General features: G+C 33.4%; 1 protein-coding gene across 19 annotated transcripts in view; it reads right to left on the bottom strand.

Annotated features, from left to right (window-relative positions):
- Positions 1 to 18932, bottom strand: part of BAZ2B (bromodomain adjacent to zinc finger domain 2B) — a 296342-nt gene that overhangs the window by 53797 nt on the left and 223613 nt on the right. For 11 of the 19 annotated variants that reach the window (XM_055307809.1, XM_055307825.1, XM_055307810.1 and 8 more), the window contains 5 exons: positions 14955 to 15020; positions 13221 to 13286; positions 11755 to 11799; positions 11479 to 11511; positions 10187 to 10252 (listed from right to left, as the gene is read on the bottom strand). In XM_055307809.1, coding sequence (XP_055163784.1) covers positions 10187 to 10252; positions 11479 to 11511; positions 11755 to 11799; positions 13221 to 13286; positions 14955 to 15020 — 276 coding nt within the window. The remainder of the gene's footprint in view (positions 1 to 10186; positions 10253 to 11478; positions 11512 to 11754; positions 11800 to 13220; positions 13287 to 14954; positions 15021 to 18932) is intronic. The other 8 variants (XM_055307807.1, XM_055307815.1, XM_055307822.1 and 5 more) reach the window with 2 other exon arrangements.

Raw genomic sequence — 18932 nt, 5'->3', positions numbered from 1 at the left:
TATCATTTTCAGCTAGTGATAGGCAATATGTTTTCCAATTAAAAGCATGGCTCTGGGATCCCTGGGTGGCGCAGCGGTTTGGCGCCTGCCTTTGGCCCAGGGCGCGATCCTGGAGACCCGGGATCGAATCCCACGTCGGGCTCCCGGTGCATGGAGCCTGCTTCTCCCTCTGCCTATGTCTCTGTCTCTCTCTCTTTCTCTGTGACTATCATAAATAAATAAAAATTAAAAAAAAAATAAAAAAAAAATAAAAGCATGGCTCTGGTATGGCATGGAAAGTAAAATGACATCACTTTTTAGGACAAAATGGAGATTTCCAAGAAATTTTAGAAATTTATAGGACCTTTATTACTTTAAGACATACTTCCATTAGAGATATGTAAAAGGAAACATGAAATCTCTAAATGTAGTGAATTTGCTGAATTTACTCGTTATTGATTAAATGAACTTCAATGAATTGTAAGACAACTCTGAAAGAACTAGAGCTTCTGGGTCCCCTCAACAATCAACTAATATTTAAAAGGGTATATAGAGACAGTCACAATCTAGCCCTACACAAGTTTTGGGCCCATATCTCATGATTCTCAGTTCATTTCCCATGTTCTAATCACATTGTGTGATACACCTGTGTTGAGAAGACAGTGTGATCAGTTTGAGTCATTGCTTGGATAATGAAGATGATGAAAAAGGACAAAGATGAGGATGGGGAGAAAGAGGAGGAGAAAGACAAGGAGAAAAGCAACAAAACCAATTTTTAAAAATATTTATTAATTACTTATTTATTGTACTATGGGACAATTATTTGTCTACAGTTGATTTCTTCCACTTTAGTGTAAGCTTCTAGAGGTCAGAGGAATACACATATTCACCTGTTTTTTTTATGGACCTATTCAATTCCCAGCAATACAATTTGCCAAACACTTCAAGGAAGTTTTTTTTTTTCTAAGATTTTATTTATTTATTCATAAGAGACACAGAGATAGAGAGAGGCAGAGACACAGGCAGAGGGAGAAGCAAGCTTCATGCAGGGAGTCCGATGTGGGACTTGATCCCGGGACTCTAGGACCACATCCTGGGCTAAAGGCAGGCACTAAACCACTGAGCCACCCAGGCGTTCTATTCAAGGAAGGTTTTTTTTTTTTATATAATTTTTTTAAAAATTTTTATTTATTTATGACAGTCACACAGATAGAGAGAGGCAGAGATACAGGCAGAGGGAGAAGCAGGCTCCATGCACCGGGAGCCTGACGTGGGATTCGATTCCGGGTCTCCAGGATCGCGCCCTGGGCCAAAGGCAGGCGCTAAACCGCTGCGCCACCCAGGGATCCCTATTCAAGGAAGTTTTAAACGATTTTATCTTTCTTCCTATCAACTTAAATCAGTTCAACTTTCCTCTTCCACTGGTCTCAATGTTCTTATTACCAACTATAACAGCTGTCATATGTCTTTAACAGAGATATTTGGGGTAGCATATAAAAATTATTTAAGCATTTATTAATTTGCTATTTCCACATAAATATTCCATATAAATATCAATATTCCATATAAATATCGATAGGCTAACACCTGTAAACTAGTCATTAAACATATTCGATAGCCGATTTTTTTCTCACTTTTTATATTTCATTCTGTGGACAAACGTAACTGATGTCTTCTCTTTTCAATTACACTCAAACCTTGTAGCCAAAAGCAGAGTTTAATACATTTATTAATAATATTCAAGTTATATTTGGGAATTTAAAAATATCCAAGCCATATTTCTCACATCTACTCCAACATTATTAATTTCTTAATCATTTTAATTGCGACTATTATGATTTGATGTGCCTGAAAATACCATCCCCATATCAAAATTATTATTTTTTAAAAATTTTATTTATTTACTCATGAGAGACATAGAGAGAGGCAGAGAAACAGGTGGAGGGAGAAGCAGGCTCCCTGCGTGGAGCCTGACATGGGACTCGATCCCAGGACTCTGAGATCATGCCCTGAGCCGAAGGCAGATATTCAACCACTGAGCCACCCAGGCGTCCCCCCATATCAAAATTAAATAGACTTATTATCTGATAATTTTTTCCAGAAACTAAAGTTTAATGTGGTAGTGCTCTTTTAGGCCAAATTTGACGATGTTTAAACTTGTGTAGTATTCTAACTCTTTTTTTTTTTTTAATTTTTATTTATTTATTTATTTATGATAGTCACAGAGGGAGAAAGAGAGAGGCAGAGACACAGGCAGAGGGAGAAGCAGGCTCCATGTACCGGGAGCCCGACATGGGATTCGATCCCAGGTCTCCAGGATCGCGCCCTGGGCCAAAGGCAGGCGCCAAACCGCTGCACCACCCAGGGATCCCGTATTCTAACTCTTTTAGACTTGGTATACAGTTTGAAAGAGCAGTATTTACCATCTTTTACCTAAGCCTTTTCTTGACCAATTAAGTTACCATGCTTGACCCTATACTTAATTTCTATAATATTATGTTTTTAATAAGAAAGATGGAGAGAGTGTATGTGCTCACATGCATGAGCAGGGGAGGGACAAAAGAAGAGAGAGAATAGGCTCTGGGCTGAGTGTGGAGCCGATGCTGAGCTCAATCCCATGACTCCGAGATAATGACCAAAGCTGAAACCAAGAGTTGGACGCCCAATCTACTGAGCAATCCAAGCACCTCTATTATATTATGGTTTGTTACTATGTCAAATATCAGAATTTTACAATGGAACTTTTTGGTTTTGCAAGGTCAATTCACAAGAAACTTCTGATATACCAGAGAAGAATTATGAAACCTATCATGATATGGAAGGAATGTTAAAATATATTTTACAGTATTAACATTGGTTAAATTTCAGGGTAATAACTTAAACTGCCTACAAATGAATAAAATATAGCTCTTGACTATATTCTAGGTGGACTATCAATAATGACAAGCAATTAGTGTGCTTTCTCTTAATTTTTTTTGCCTTCATCCCTCCATCCCCTCCAGTTTTCTAGATGTAGAAATTCTTGAAGCAAATGAATTCTCAGAATATAAGTCATTTATAATAAAATATTTTTTAATCATTGTAATTATAGCAATGGAATTTTCTATATCAAAATATTACTAATATTTTAGTTAAGAAGTCATTTACATTTCATTTCAAAGTTGAAATACCTTTTGATAGCAAATGCATTAAATTTAGATTATCCTAAACAGTGAAAAATACATAGGGTGAAAATTTCAAAACTAGTTTTTACTCACATAAAAAGATTACTTTAGGGACTCTCAAGGCATAAATGACAGTATTTCCAGAAATCTACAGCATAATAATAAATGTATGAAATAAATTTATTCTATTTTAGAATCTCAGAAGTTTAAAAACCAAACAATGAATGTGGTAAAATGACCTGCTACTGTAAACTTTTACAACTTATCAGACGCAAAACAAGACATTTTTAAGAGACCATGTTGCAAAGATGCCTACTTGTTTTGCTTTTTATGACTACTGGGTCTCTTAGGTGTTTGTTCTGTGCATTAGGAGAATACATTTCTTTTGACAGCAACTTGTACTTATTAAATTTCAAAGACATAAATATAATTTAAGAGACACAGATTTACCTCAGGATGTAGGAAGAATACAAGTATAAATAAGATTAATAATATAAGTATTTATAGAAGACAGATATAAGGATTAAAAGTAATAGATGGTAACACTAAATATGAGTAGAACAATCAAGGTAATTTTTTTTAAAGGGACTACCTTTACATTCAAAATATGAAAACTAAGTTTAAGCAAACAAAAAATTATGAATCACATGACTGAAGAGAGACCCTTAGATTTTATATTTTTTATTTTATTTTTTTACATTTTATATTTTAAATATTTTTTTTTAATTTTTATTTATTTATGATAGGCACACAGTGAGAGAGAGAGAGGCAGAGACACAGGCAGAGGGAGAAGCAGGCTCCATGCACCGGGAGCCCGACGTGGGATTCGATCCCGGGTCTCCAGGATCGCGCCCTGGGCCAAAGGCAGGCGCCAAACCGCTGCGCCACCCAGGGATCCCCTACATTTTATATTTTAATAAAAAGTTTATTTAATAGGTATAATGTATTAAAAAAAAACCTCCCAGTTATTGTATTTTCTTAAAATCTTCCAAAGTATTACATAGGTCTATATAATTCTGTATCTAAATACTACGTAGAATAGTTACTGTTATATGTCTCTTAAATTAAAATTATTAATAATTCTTTTTTTAAATTGTTAATAAATCTTGAGTCAGATAATTGAAGATTTTAATATACCTAAATTAAGTTGATAATAATCTTTCAAAAATTGACTTTGTTTATGACATTAACATTTTATTGGATAGTTAATAGAAAATAATTTTATATTTGTTTTTAGATTATTTAATTTTAAAATTACATTATTAAGTACATTATATAAATATAATATACAAGTAGGCCACATAAGTGTATTTACAACGTCTTCAACTGAATAAGGGGTTTGCTTAAATAAAACCATCTATATGTGTAATTCTGCTTATTTTCCTTTTTTCACTAATGATTAATATAAATATAGGCTTATAAAACAGTCATAACTTGAATCATGGGTGGGGAGGGGTTATATATTTTTTCTGCTTTCAAACTGCTTACTAGATGACTTCTGAAACCTGAACTACTCTCTTCTATTTTATGGTTTTGTCTCCTAAAGTGCTGACACAGTCATTCTGTGATAACTGTGTATTTAACAACGTCTTATAGTTTATTAATCCTTGGAGGGAGACATATAAAAGACTCTGACGATTACTAGAGTTGATTATTCAGTTAATATAAGTAAAGTGACTATAAATTTGTGACTAGTATAGCTTAAAGTTTTTATAAATGAAAGAGGAGATTTTGAGCTACTTTGTCACATTGCTTTAACTAACCTGTTTCTAGTGCTTAGTAATAATGAAAGCAGATTTGTCTCATATTATATTTGAATTATACTGGGAAATAAGCCCTTTTTTATTCACTAGACTATTCTTTCTTACATTTTCCTATAAAAATATTTATGAACAATGATTGATATAGTAATGACCCTTTAAAATTAATGAGAGTAATAACAAGTAAGGTAATTTATATAAATCTGAATATTCTTACTAATTATAGATTTCTTAAAAAGATTTTTATTTATTTGGGTGGGGAGAGCATGAGCAGGGAGGAAGAGCAGAGGGAGACAAAGAGCAAACTCCCAGCTGAGCAGGGAACCTGATATGGGGCCTTGGTCCCAGCCCTGGGATCATGACCTGAGCTAAAGGCAGATGTTTAACCAAAAGAGTAACCCAGGAGCCCCACTAATTATAGATTTATACAAAGGAAAAACTAGGTAAATTAGATTATTTTAGTAAAAATTTATTGATGTAACACTAAATCAAAAAGTAAGATCAGTGTAGTATACATAGAATAACATAAAAGTAATGTTTGTATTACTGTCTTACTTTGATGGATATGGGGAGGTTCTTGAAATAACTTCAGATATTATAGATTTTTAATTAACAAGGTAAAAGCAATTTATTTTTTAACCTCATTAGTTCTTTAAATATTATTCACAGCAGTTTTGTTTATCCTCTCTGTTTCTCTTTCTTTACAATCTAATAATTAAATGTTGAAGGTATTAAAAGAATCAAAGGTTACATATAGGCTAGTTCAGAATTTTTAGCTGACCCTGCCTATGTATCATATGGCTTTAATTTTACAATTAAGTTTTTCTTAATAGTTAATAACAAATTTATAGGTAATAGAATATGAAGTCAAGATATGCCCATTATTGGCATTACACTAGTTACATCTTTTGCATGTCAAGTAATAATAAGAAAATGAACAAGTACATAGGAATATTTTGTTAATATTCACTGAGGTGGCACAGTGATGTAAAGATCTGGTAAAAGTCTGAATTGCTAGTAAAAACATATTACCATATACCTAGTTACTGCCTAACTATCCATACTATAAATTTTTATCTCTCTGATATGATAAAAAAAACATCATTAATACTTTTCAATTTTTTGTTTTCCTACAGTATCTAACCTAATGCTGTGCACAGAATAGTAGTTTAAGAAGTTAAAAAAAAAAGGCATGGGGCCTTGGTGGTTGATCATCTATCTGCCTTCGGCTCAGGTCATGATCTCAGGGTCCTGGGATGGAGCCCTGCATCTGGCTCCCTGATCAGCAAAGAGTCTCCTTTTCTCTTTCCCTTTCCCTCTGTGTGCTTGCTTGCTCTCTCTCGCTCAAATAAATAAATTCATTAAAAAAAAAAAAAAGAAGTTAAATGAGTACTTAGTCGATCACAGATCTATAGGTACCATTCAGTAAGAACACAATTTACAATCAGAATAACTGGCAAAATTATCTAGTCTTGTTCATAAGTCTATAGTTACCAAAGGATAACAACATTTTAAGAGCTCAGTTTTACCTATGGGGTTCTCTTAAACATTCCAGTAAGGGATTATTTATAACATATGTTATTTTAAATAATAGTTTCTTGAATGTATGACTTTAAGAAAACCACCTAGAGTAAAATAAAAGATTTTATTATTATATAGAGAATTTTATAGCTAGAAAACATAATAAGGTACTATTTCTTTAATGATATTTTTATTTCTAATTTAACTGCCCCTTTCATTTTAACTCCCTCCTCCCTTCCTCCCTCCCTCCCTCCCTCCCTTCCTTCCTTCCTTCCTTCCTTCCTTCCTTCCTTCCTTCCTTCCACAATTTTCTAAGCTCCACCTTTGTACCTGGTCTATAGTGGTAGACAAGACAGATAAGATTCTTTTCCTTACAGATCTTACAACCTGGGAGGAAGCAGATCATAAACAACTTCAAAATAAATAAGATGATGGAATGGAGTTCTAGAAGTGGGGTATAAAAAAATACAAAGTTAGGTGTTCTGGGAAGGTCTCTTGGACAAGTTAACATTTGATCTATAACTAAACAACAAATAAGAACCACTAAAATATATGGTGGAGGAACAGCAATGGTAAAGACCCTTTGTTTAGGATAATAAATAAACAAAAATGACTGGAATATAGTACTTAAGAGGCGATATGTATGAGGTCAAGTTGGAGTGACAGGCGGAGGTCAGAGCACGTGTGACTGCTTTGTCATGGTGAGCAATTTGGAATTCATTACAATTGCAATGAGAATCCACTGGATAGTATTAAGATGTAATATGGTTCACTTTCTGGAAAGATCACTGTGCTGCTCTGTGAAGAATGCATAGCAAGTGCTGAGGAAAACAAGCATGAAAATAAGGGAAGGCAGGTTCCTTAAATTATGCTTTACATCATTATTTTACATATGCACATTTTTTGGTTTAGTATTTTGACATGTTCGCCTTGACATTCCTTTTCTATTTTTTTTTTAAGATTCTATTTATTTATTCTTGAGAGACAGAGAGAAGGCAGAGATGTAGGCAGAGGGAGAAACAGGCTCCATGCAGGGAGCTCCATGTGGGATCTGATTCCCAGATTGGGATCACACCCTGAGCGGAAGGCAGCCACTGAACCGCTGAGCCACCCAGGTATCCCGACATTCCTTTTCTAATTACTTATGCTTGATGCGGGCCCCAGTCAAGATTGTGTATTTTTCCAATATAGGTGGCTTTCGTTTTTAGTTCTTTCTCACTTTATCTGATACTTGTTTTTATTTTTTTAAGTACTTCAGATAAAAGGGTAAATAATGTGTATCTTACTCATGTTTCTTTTTTCTGAGGATGAATGAGCTAGGAGAGGGAGAGCTGTACTTGGCTTCTCATATTCCTTTCCATGTTTTATTGGAAGCAATGTACCTGATTTGCTTTATCCAGTCAAAGGTAAATCTTATCCCATGAAAGGTGCTCTTGGTCTTTCATGGATTCTTGGAAGATTTAATTTTAATTGTCTTCATTTATCCTGTGGCTGCTATCTTTCACTTAAACCAGATCTTACCCATCTCTTTTCATCAGCTTTTCCACTCTCCTCCCAATCAATAGGAAATAAGAAAAATAGGAATGGAGCAAGTTATGCCTTTTGGGTATCTCTGAACCTGAGTGTTCACTCTCTTTAATGATCTTACTCTTAGTATTCTCTTGGGTGTTTCCCTTCTACTAAATTCTAGTGTATCTGGAGATAATGTTGTGGGTTATTGTCATTATTCTGCCTTTCTTTAGCTTTTCTCTCAATCAGGAAAAATCAGAATGACATGCCCTCATTCACTTCAGTCCACTAGAAAGAAGTATACTTAGTGGAGAGGAACTTGTCTCTTGAGGGATTTTCTAGATCTTTTTCATGAGTTGTTCATTCAGTTTCAATCTCTCCAGATTGGAGGAAATTAGGTTGAGCTTTGAGAATTTTAATTAATCCCCTTCCCTACTCTTCCCACCGCCATATACTGCTTTTAGAAGGGAACAGAGATAGCTGCCACACCAATTTCCACAATCTGTTGCCTTTCTCTTTCTCTGCTTGTCATTTTCCAGAGATTATGGTTAGAAATTCACACATAAGTTCCACCTCTGTGTTAGGTGTAGAGGCTGTCAATGGGCCTGGATAACGAACGGGTTTAGAAGAGAAGACAGGTAGAAAAATGTTAAGGCAAAACGTACATGAAGTTTAAGGAGAGTCACAAAAAGTGATTGCTTAAAGAGACTTGGAGGTGATCCATGTTAGTAGTTCCCAACCTGGCTATACATCTTGCTAGGCCCATTCTACACAGCAAACACATAGATAATGATCAGGAATTGTAAGCACTGTATGGTGCTAGGCTTTGTTCCAAAAACTTTACACCTACGCTCATACAGATACATACCCATTTAATCATTACTACAAAATGAAATAGGAACTGGTATCATCTCTATCTTCTAGACAAAAAATTTGAATCACAGACAGGTGAAATAACTTCCCTAAGGTCATGTAGCTGGAAAGCACTGAAACTAGAATTCAAATCCAGGAAATTTGGTTACAATGTCCAGTTTCCTAAACAACACACTTTATTGTCTCTATTTATTAGAAATCTATAATGATAATTTAAGCCAGAGCTGAGGCCAAAAGACTGAAATACAGGCCTCTCAAACTTCCAGATCAAACTGTCATTTTTATTAATTCTCATTTATTAAATGCTTATCTCAATTGATAACTTTATAATCGATTACTTTATAATCCTAGGAGGTATCACTATCTCAAAATTTTTTTACAGATTTTATTTTTATTCATGAGAGACAGAGAGAGGCAGAGACACAGGCAAAGGGAGAAGCAGGCTCCATGCAGGGAGCCTGATGTGGAACTTGATCCTGGGGCTCGATCCTGGGACTACAGGACCATGCCCTGGGCTAAAGGCAGACACTTAACCACTGAGCCACTCAAGGATCCCTATCATTATCTCAATTTAAAAGAAGAAATAACCTTTAACTAACTAGAATTTAAATAAAAATTTGAAAAAAAAAAAAAGAAAAGAAGGAAGGAAGGAAGGAAGGAAGGAAGGAAGGAAGGAAGGAAGGAAGGAAGGAAAGAAAGAAAGAAAGAAAGAAAGAAAGAATAAGCAAGTGAGCCTGAAGGGTTAAAGCAAGTTGATTCAGAGTCAGCATGGGAATTCTGAGTCTTTCACACTCCAAAGGCCTGGATATAGCGGCCATACCTCCATTCAGTTGCTTTTATACACAATGCATTCCTTTGTAATATATATTTTAACCTTTAATTGATTTCTATTATATCCTAAATAAGCTCATTTTGACTTATTCCAATAATTTCCTTATTCTGAATTATCTGTACAAAGTCTATTTTAAGGAAAGTACTCAAACCCAATTTTACACATAGAACAGTAAAGAATAATTCTAAAGGCAGAAGTCCGTGGTTGGATTGACTAGTATTTCAGTTAAGACACATAGGACTTGCTTAGGCATGCTGTAATATTAATTTTGTAAAACTCTGGTTACAGTAATAAATAACTACTTTTAGCCAAACGAATGCCATTTACTACATTAAAAAAAAGATAATTAAAATCTCAGCCAAGAAAATTAACACATAGATTGGAATCCTTCCTACATTCTTTTATGTTCTAACAGTCATTATCTTTAACATTTGCTTGCTTATGGAAGTCAATAAACCATGACAAACCTATACTCTGAAAAATCTGTATTTAGAAAAACCAGTGCTTTAGGAAAAAATACTAACATTTTTCCAGAAACATACACTTACTTCTGCTTTTTTGCGAGCTTCCATGGCTTTCATAAGCATCATATGTTGTCTCCTTCTCTCTCGTTCCTATTAGGCCAGATAAAATTAGGAAAATAACTAAAATTAACAGTTTGATTTTGAAATGGAAAAACAAAACAAAACAAAACTCAGTATAGCATGTTTAGCATTTATAGACAAGTCACAGTAAATACTAAATATAAGACAAGAATGGCCAGTCTGTGCATGTTTTAGTTCAGGTTTAGAAAGCAAATACAAGAACAATCAAAAGCAAAAAGGTAAAGCAATGAACATGGAGACAGTGTAAACAGAAGCATACAAGATTTACTCATGGTCAGTTGTGATGCTCCTTCAAAAGCTGGCAGAACAAAAAGCATAATGGTTGGCTGGAACAGGTCAGTTACCTTACATCTGCTATTAGAAAAACCACAAATATGTACTGTGGGTCAATTAAACTAAAGGTCGTATAGTTCTTGAATTTTTAGGTCAGGCAGAAATTGATTTATAATCACTTTCACTTCATGGTTTTGGAATTAAGTTATTTTTATTTCAAGCACACTATCATTTTGTAAATTCAATAAGCCACCAACAAATTAGAAAGATTTTTTTCAAAGCTTTTATACCAATTTAGCTAAACTAGTCGTGGTTCATATACTGACACCAATGAAATGGGATATTCCTATTTACTGATGTCTGCCACTTGATGCGCTATGTAAGACCATAAAAGCTGCACCATGGGCTTATAAATGGAATCTGAAAGGCACAGAATGAAAATAAGATAAGCACTGGTTTTGATAATCTCATTTTATTTTAAAATAAGAAAATCACAGTTATAGCTAATGAATTCTTTTTGTTTAAATGTATTTGATCCCCCCAAAGGGATATTTCTAAAATCATTTCTAAAATTTGTGTATAAAACCAGAATATATTTCATATTCTCTCATCAAACTAACTCAAAATTCCCATTGTATTCAATGGCAGTTTTGCATCTAGAATGATGGGAGAATATGGGTCATTATCATATCTAATTGTATGGTGATCCAACTTTCATCGTGACATCAGTAACGTAAATTTTTAGACAACAGCCTATATAAGGCTTGCACAATTCAAGTAAAAATCTTGGGAGATGATCTTCTTTATAGACAGACAAGCAGATGTATGCAATGCACTGTGCTGTAAAGCCATGCAGCAGTATGTAATATGACAGCAGCCAGTGCTACACTTTATGCATTGCTATGACAACCATATCACAACCAAATCACAATGCGGTGTTAGATGTACAAAAATAAACATACCCATACCATATCTAGTCTATGCCTCTCCAACTCCTGGTAGAAAGAGTTGGCACAACATTATGAAACAGAAATCACAGAGTCATGAAACCAATTTTTAACCCCCCAAAAGAAACCAATACCAAAGCAAGGCAATAAACCATAAGATGAAGGAAAAACTTAAGCAGGAATTAAATAGGAAACTTTTAAGAAAACATTTTGAAGATTTTCCCCAAAATAGATTTAAGAAAAATTATAAAATGTACATTTCAACAATTGTATAACTATTGGCATACAGACCTGGTGCTTCAGAAGAACAGCTTGTTGTCTTCTCATTTCTTTTTCCTTAAAAATAAGAAACTTTTAATATATAATTTTTAAGGAAGATTTAGAACACAGCATAAGTATTAACAGTTCCTTTTCTGAAATTGTATAGTCTTGCATTAGGTTGAACCATGTGGAACTGCAAATATTTGATCATTTTTTACTTATATAGTGGCAATTTCATATGGTTCTACTTAATACAGAAAGATACTATGATAATGGCAAGTATCTTACTCAGTAGCCATTTCACCTTAAAATTCAATAACCTCATAGCATATTTCAACGGCACATTCACTGAACTGACTAGCTAAATGGTCAGAGCATATCAGATACAATTGGTACATGTATCCTTAAAATTATTTTAATACATTATATAGAGCAACCCCCAAATCCAGCTGATGAGAACTCTCTTCACTCTGAACATAAATCCCAAATATAATATATTGTACCTAAATAGCAAGGGTAACATTTCTGTAAACTATCTATGAATGAAAGTAATAACAGACTAAGATCAGCTTAAGACTTTCATGCTCAGCTATAATTCAGGGCACTACCCTCAAGGGGGTTGGACTTGATGCAAACAATCCTACAAATGACATCAATTTAAATTTTCTTATAAAGATAAAAATCTAGATGGTATTAAGGGAAACAATTAAAAGGAGGTAGAAATCTAAAGAAACGAGTAGGAAAATCAATGTACAAAGATAACTAACAGTTTCCTGGCTTAATAGGATATAATTGTGTCTGTTTCCAAAACCAGTAGGCTCACTAGATGCCCTCTCCTTCAGAAATTATGAGAAAGAGTCGAAGGTGAGGGGTAGAACGTGTGTGTGTGTGTGTGTGTGTGTGTGTGTGTGCATGTGCGTGTGTGTGCGTGTGGTTAGGGGGTCCAACTCTCTAATGCTTCGTGACAGAAAATCAAAACTAAGACATTACACTAATTAACAATGGCTAATTTTATTATCAGCAAATAAAGTTGCTCAATTAAGTTTTTGTTTCTGTAGGCTCTTCACTTTTTAATAGTTAAAATAGTTGCTAGACATTAACCAAGATAAGGTTATAATTGAAGGAGAGAATCAGATTTGGGACACAGTTTGAAACATAAACATCAACAACACAAAATAGCTCTGGAAAGATTATTCTGGTTCAGCAAACGCATATACAGGTATTATGCGATAGTTTCCATTTCTGACTTGATGTTTGCTACTCAAAGAGCTCAAAGCATCACATAAAACCTGTATAATGAAATTCAGAAAAACATGTACATACAATATACATACAAAAAAGCACACATTATACACATGTTATATATATCTGTGCTAAACATTTTTTTAAGATAATCATTTTGAGGAGAGCTACTTTTTCATATAATTGATACTGGTGTAACATCATATAGTTTTTATTTTTGAAAAATAAAAACTCTGGTTCTCATCTAAACTAACCTTTATTCGTTTCTCGGCCTCCAATAATTTGGCATTTGCTGCTTCTTCCTTCTTTTTCTTTTTAGCCTGTGCATGCAAAACAGGTCTCAAAGTCATGCAACAGCACTACTACAACTTAAAAATAATCTCAGACTTGAAAATGGAGCTACATGCCTCACAAGGTACAAAACAATATGTAACATATATGTAGACACAGTTCCCCCCAGTTAAAATTATATTTAACATAACTAATTTCATTTTTCAGTTAAAATTATATTTAACATACTAATTTCATTTTTAATTTACAGATTAGCATTAGTATGCGCAAAAAATTCTTAAATGCATAAGAGTATGTCGACTTTCATTCTTCAATCCGTTAATAGTCTGAAATATCTGAGTGTTGATATCATTTTAACTTAAAACTTAATCACAAAACTGATTTTGTGGCATGTACTGTCTTTTTTTTCTGTTTTTAAAAATAAAACATGATCACTGTAGAAAATTTAGAAAATGGGGTGGATTTTAACAGATAAACAAAAACTATGAATAAATCAGTAAAAATGCACATGTCCACTTTATTTGAAATTTCTTTTCAACATTTGAAATTTGAGATAAAGAAATCCATTACTCAGATGATTTAAATGAAACATTAAATCTCATTTTCTCTAGCTGTACAATGTGGTTAAATAAAGGCTTTTTTTTTAAGTAAACATATTTCATGAAGTACATTTTGAATATCAAAATCATGCTATCAAATTTGAGATTCACAATCTTATAGTCTTTAACTACCTAGTAGTTTTATAACTACCCAATAGTTATTATCAGTTTACTTTAGGATAGGCATATTTTCTATTTGAGGGGTTTTAAAATTAATTTGAAGTGGGTAAGGAAGTATGTCTATTATTTCTAGACAGAATAAAACTGTAACAGAAAACCTCAGCTATCTGGAGTCGTCAGGGAATTGTTTTATATGGCAATGGTTTCCTGAATAGCTGATAAGTTATAATAATTTTAAACATTAAAAGTTTATTTTCACAATTTTGGATGAAAACAATTTTGAGACATATGCCTGTTTAGAAAGAGTACACTTAACACAATTTGGCTTTTTCTTGATGACTCAGGGCCATTGTTCTGAACATCAGTTATTTTACTGCACAGTTCGATAGAGTAATGTATTTTGGCCATTACGGTGTTGAAAATTGCTTGCTATTCAACTATAAAATTACATACTCTTGCTAGGATTTTGAATTCCTATATATGTGGGTTGGAGTTTTTCTGCATTTTTTCTTGCTGTCTTTCAGCTATTACTTTTGCTGTTGCCATTATTATGTCCTCTAGCCCTACTCCAGGAGCTTCAGGGGAAGAGAGATATATTAGAAACCAGAAAAATAAGCTAAATTATTTCTACATTTAAAATTTACTTTTACTTTTATAACATTTTATTTCTAAATTGAAAATAAATATCTTACTATAAGTCCTAACGGTTTTAGCACATGAACCTTCTGACAACTATATTGGCTGTTTAGGGATTTCTTCTTTTTTCTGTCTTGTCTGATTTTCTGTGTTTTTATTGTTAGGATTACATTAGCCTGCTAAATAAGGTTCAGATAAGGTCTTACTCTATGTGTTATGTGTAAAGAGAATTTCTGATGAACATATTAATTTGTTGAGTGAGAGAACTCGTGCATAAAATTTTTATTTTTGTAGACTTTAAGATATATATTACTTTAATTATATCATATTTAAGAGTTCTACCTCTAGAATTTGCTGGGCTCGAAGTTCTTTTTCCATTCTGATTTGTTGTATTCTTTTAATTTTTTCCTGTAGAAAAAATAATGATAATTTAAGACAATAAACTAAATATATAGGTGAAAAGTATTTAAGTTGAATCAAGTGATTTAAGATATAAGTGCATATTCATCAAAGATTGCCCATGCTGGATATAAAAGTTAATGATTTAGCTTAACATCATATATATATTCATGTCTTAAATTAATATGAGTTCATAAAATTTCTCAAAACAATTTATAAAATACAAATGCTAAATAAGTATATAGATACCAGGTAAACCAAGGTAATTAAACTCCGTTAGCCTGTATGCAAGTAAAAGTAAACTTAATTTGAGATAAATATAGGTCAGAATAATAGGGAAAAAAATAGTAACTCAGGAGTCAGAAAACTTAAGGTTAGTCCTGAGTTACTGTCATTCACTGCATGATCTTGAACAAATAACTACTCTTGTATAAAATAGGGAGAGGTGCTTGCCCTTTACTCACTATGTCATGATGAAATTAAAATCCTTTAAAAGTATATAGTGTCATACAATTCTAATAGATTATTATTAACAACAATTTCCATGCCATAATTTATTTCACATGGTGAATAACATGACATTAATTTTAATTACTACAATAAGCCAAATTCAGAAGTAATCTTAACATTACTATAAAATGGATTAATTATTAGGGTGGCTCAGTTGGTTGTGTCTGCCTTGGGCTTAGGTCATGATCCTAGGGTCCTGAGATCTAGCCTGGAAGATGGGCTCCCCGCTGAGCAGAGAGTCTGTTTCTCCTGCCTCTACTCCTCCCCTCCCCTCTGCTAGTGTGTGCTCTGTGCTCTCTCTTACTCTCTTTCTCTCAAATAAACAAATAAATACATAAATAAATGGATTAATTAACAATTTAACACTGTAGGGAATGATTCACATGACATACTAGGTATTCATATTGTCTAAATTTAATATACTAGTTATTGTTTCAGAACTTACTGATCATGTAAACATTGAGAAGAACTTTATATATAATTTTTTAAAATTATGCAATATACTATAAGCATATTGTTAACAATTTCATGTTCATAAATCCCTCTGAAATTCCCAAATTGGCACTAATAAGAATATATATTAAAAAAAAAAACCTACCTAAATTGTTCTACTTGCAAATTGTATTGGTCCTAGGATTTCTAAAACCAACACATTTATACTGCTTTCTATTATAATACCTACTCCAATGTCCAGATGTTAGTGTACCTTTTGAAGCTATGGTTTAATGTTTTTAAACTTACTCCTTTGTTCCCCCCAGATTAATGTTATTGATTCCCTGCAGGGCTCTACTGCAGGAAAATGAGATTTCTGAAATTACTGTTCTCATTCTAGAAGACTGATCACATTTTATAATTTTGTTTTTGGTGATCCTACTTGGTACTTATTATTAATTATAGCTTGCCAAACATCAAAACTCAACATATTTTTTATTTCATTTCCCAATCTTAGAGAAGGCTCTACCTGATTCACACTTGATATATTTATTTAGATTAGAACTTGAGACCTATGTGAAGCATACTTGTGAATTAATTTTTCTGCTTTTGTTAATCATAAGGTTATAAGGTGGTATGTTCTCAAGTCAGTAAAAGTCATTCATTATTCTCTTCAGGACAGAGATAGGTATGGGATCTTAGGCTTATGTATACTCAGTCAGAACTTTATATTAGATGTCCAAGCGATTCATATATGTGTACATATATCTGATAGTGCTGTCATCAGTATTAATAGAGATAAGCCTTATTTATAAATTATAATACTGGGTCACCTTAGAATATTGAGTACCCAAGCACTGAACTGGGCACTTTACATAAAATCTTATTGATCATTAGATAAAAAACAACATAGGAGTTGAAGTTATCTTTATTTTTTTTTTAACCTAAAAGAAAATTGAAGTTCCTAGAGGGTAAATATTTTGCCTAAGGTCAAATACTAAATACAGAGAAGACCTGGTCAGATTCCATTGCTTCTGTTCCTTTTCCTTCATAATAATGCTTCTGCAGGTCTCCAGAAAATTGATTAGAGGACTATACAGTGATATTTTGGGCTTCTAGATGGAAAAAATAATCCAGAGGATGAGAAGCACATGCTACTATTCTATCCCAGATCTAATGCTGACTTTAAAATAGGCATTGTATAACTGTGTGAGTAAACCTATGCTAGACTTTGATTCTCTTTGTTGGCAACAGGGAGAAGTCATTATGAGACTAGCCTCAGACAAATATCCTGATGAATATCTAAATATCAGTTCATTTGTATTAATGTTGCTAGAATCTTGAGACCCCAATGTTTTTTTGGTAAGCCTATACCCTAGGCTTAGGGTGTAGCCACTTCAAGAGTTTAGGATCACAAAGCTGAAGTTAGAGTGCTGATGGGATTTGATGGGTCTCTAGCCATCAGGAAATAGGACAGGCTATAAAAAAAAAACACAGTATTTCACTTAAATGAAACAGAAACTATTTTAACATATATATGTAATATGCAGTAAATATAGTATTTTTAAAAATATATTCATGAGACTACGTATTTTTAAGTCAATCTTATAGCGTCTTTAGCAGTCACAATCAACAAAATAAGGAAAGAGTTCAAGTTTACAATCAACTACATTGAATTACAGTAAAGGAATATACCGTATAGTTTGGTGTTTTATTTTTAAATTTTAATTATTTTTAGATTTTATTTATTTATTTGAGACAGAGAGAGCAAAAGCTGGCAGAGCAGCAGGCAGAGGGAGAAGGAGAAGCAGGCTCCCTGCTGAGCAGAGAGCCCCACGGAAGAACTCCATCCCAGGACCCTGGGATCGTGACCTGAGCGCTAACTGACCGACCCACCCAGTTGCCCCTACTTTGTTGTTTTCTATCTTTTAAAAAGTGAGCATTTCTTTCATGCCAGGCATTGTGGTACATATTTTAATCATTTAACCATTAACTGATGCAGTTATTTTCTTTTACCAAGGAGAAAATAGAGATGAAAATAAAAGAAAGAGAAAGACAAAACAGCTCATCTAAGGTCACAAAAATATTAAGCAGCAGAGCCCATAATCAACCCTTGGCTCACTGACTACAGACTAAGTTCTGGCTCCCCATTCCACATCCACTCTCCATCATCCCACTGCCTTAGCCAATACAGGAGGAACCTTGGAGATACCCACATCACATCCAGCCCAACCCATTTATATAGCAGTTATTTATATAACAACACAATTTAATTTGTTTCATACTCGGGAAAACTACTTGCTGCTGAAATATTTAAACAAATGGTAGTTTCTCTCATTTCCTTTCTGCTTTAATGGTTATGTGAATATATGGAGATGACAGAGTACTTCACACATTCTGATCTTAAATAAACCTAAATATCTTGTCATGTAATGCTTTACCTGTAAAAATTTTAAAATCATTTCATTTATCTATACTTATTTTGAAAACTACATAGGCAAGAGATATAGTAGACATAAGATAGAATACTAGATATGCCGAAATAGTGCTCTCTTGTTTTTTTTTTTTTTTTTTGGCAGTAGTAATTCTTAAGCATTCAGAAGCAGTGGGGACAAGTCTTATTGTGTATAACATGAGTTTAACTTTTTATTCATATTTTATTGTTTTATAACAACATGCTTTTCTTACTAAAATATGAACATTTAAGCAATAGCCTTCATTTACTGATACTCTACTTTGAAAAATTGGAAAGCTGTTCACGATGTCAACTTATATTCAAAGTCTATCAGAATATGAAAAATACTTAGATTTACTTTGTGGTAATCTCTAAAAACTTGGAAGTAGAAGACTTGGTTCAAAAATGAGGTGAATTTTAGGCGCACCTGGGTGGCTCAGTCAGTTAAGCATCTGCCTTCAGCTAACATCATTCATGATCCCAGGATCATGGGATCGAGCTTGCTCCCTACCCTGACCCCCACC

Source organism: Nyctereutes procyonoides, unplaced genomic scaffold (assembly GCF_905146905.1).
Source record: "Nyctereutes procyonoides isolate TBG_1078 unplaced genomic scaffold, NYPRO_anot_genome, whole genome shotgun sequence".
Classification (NCBI taxonomy): Eukaryota; Metazoa; Chordata; class Mammalia; order Carnivora; family Canidae; genus Nyctereutes; species Nyctereutes procyonoides.
Note: the sequence above shows the minus strand (reverse complement) of the source record. Positions and strands in the feature narration are given on the sequence as shown.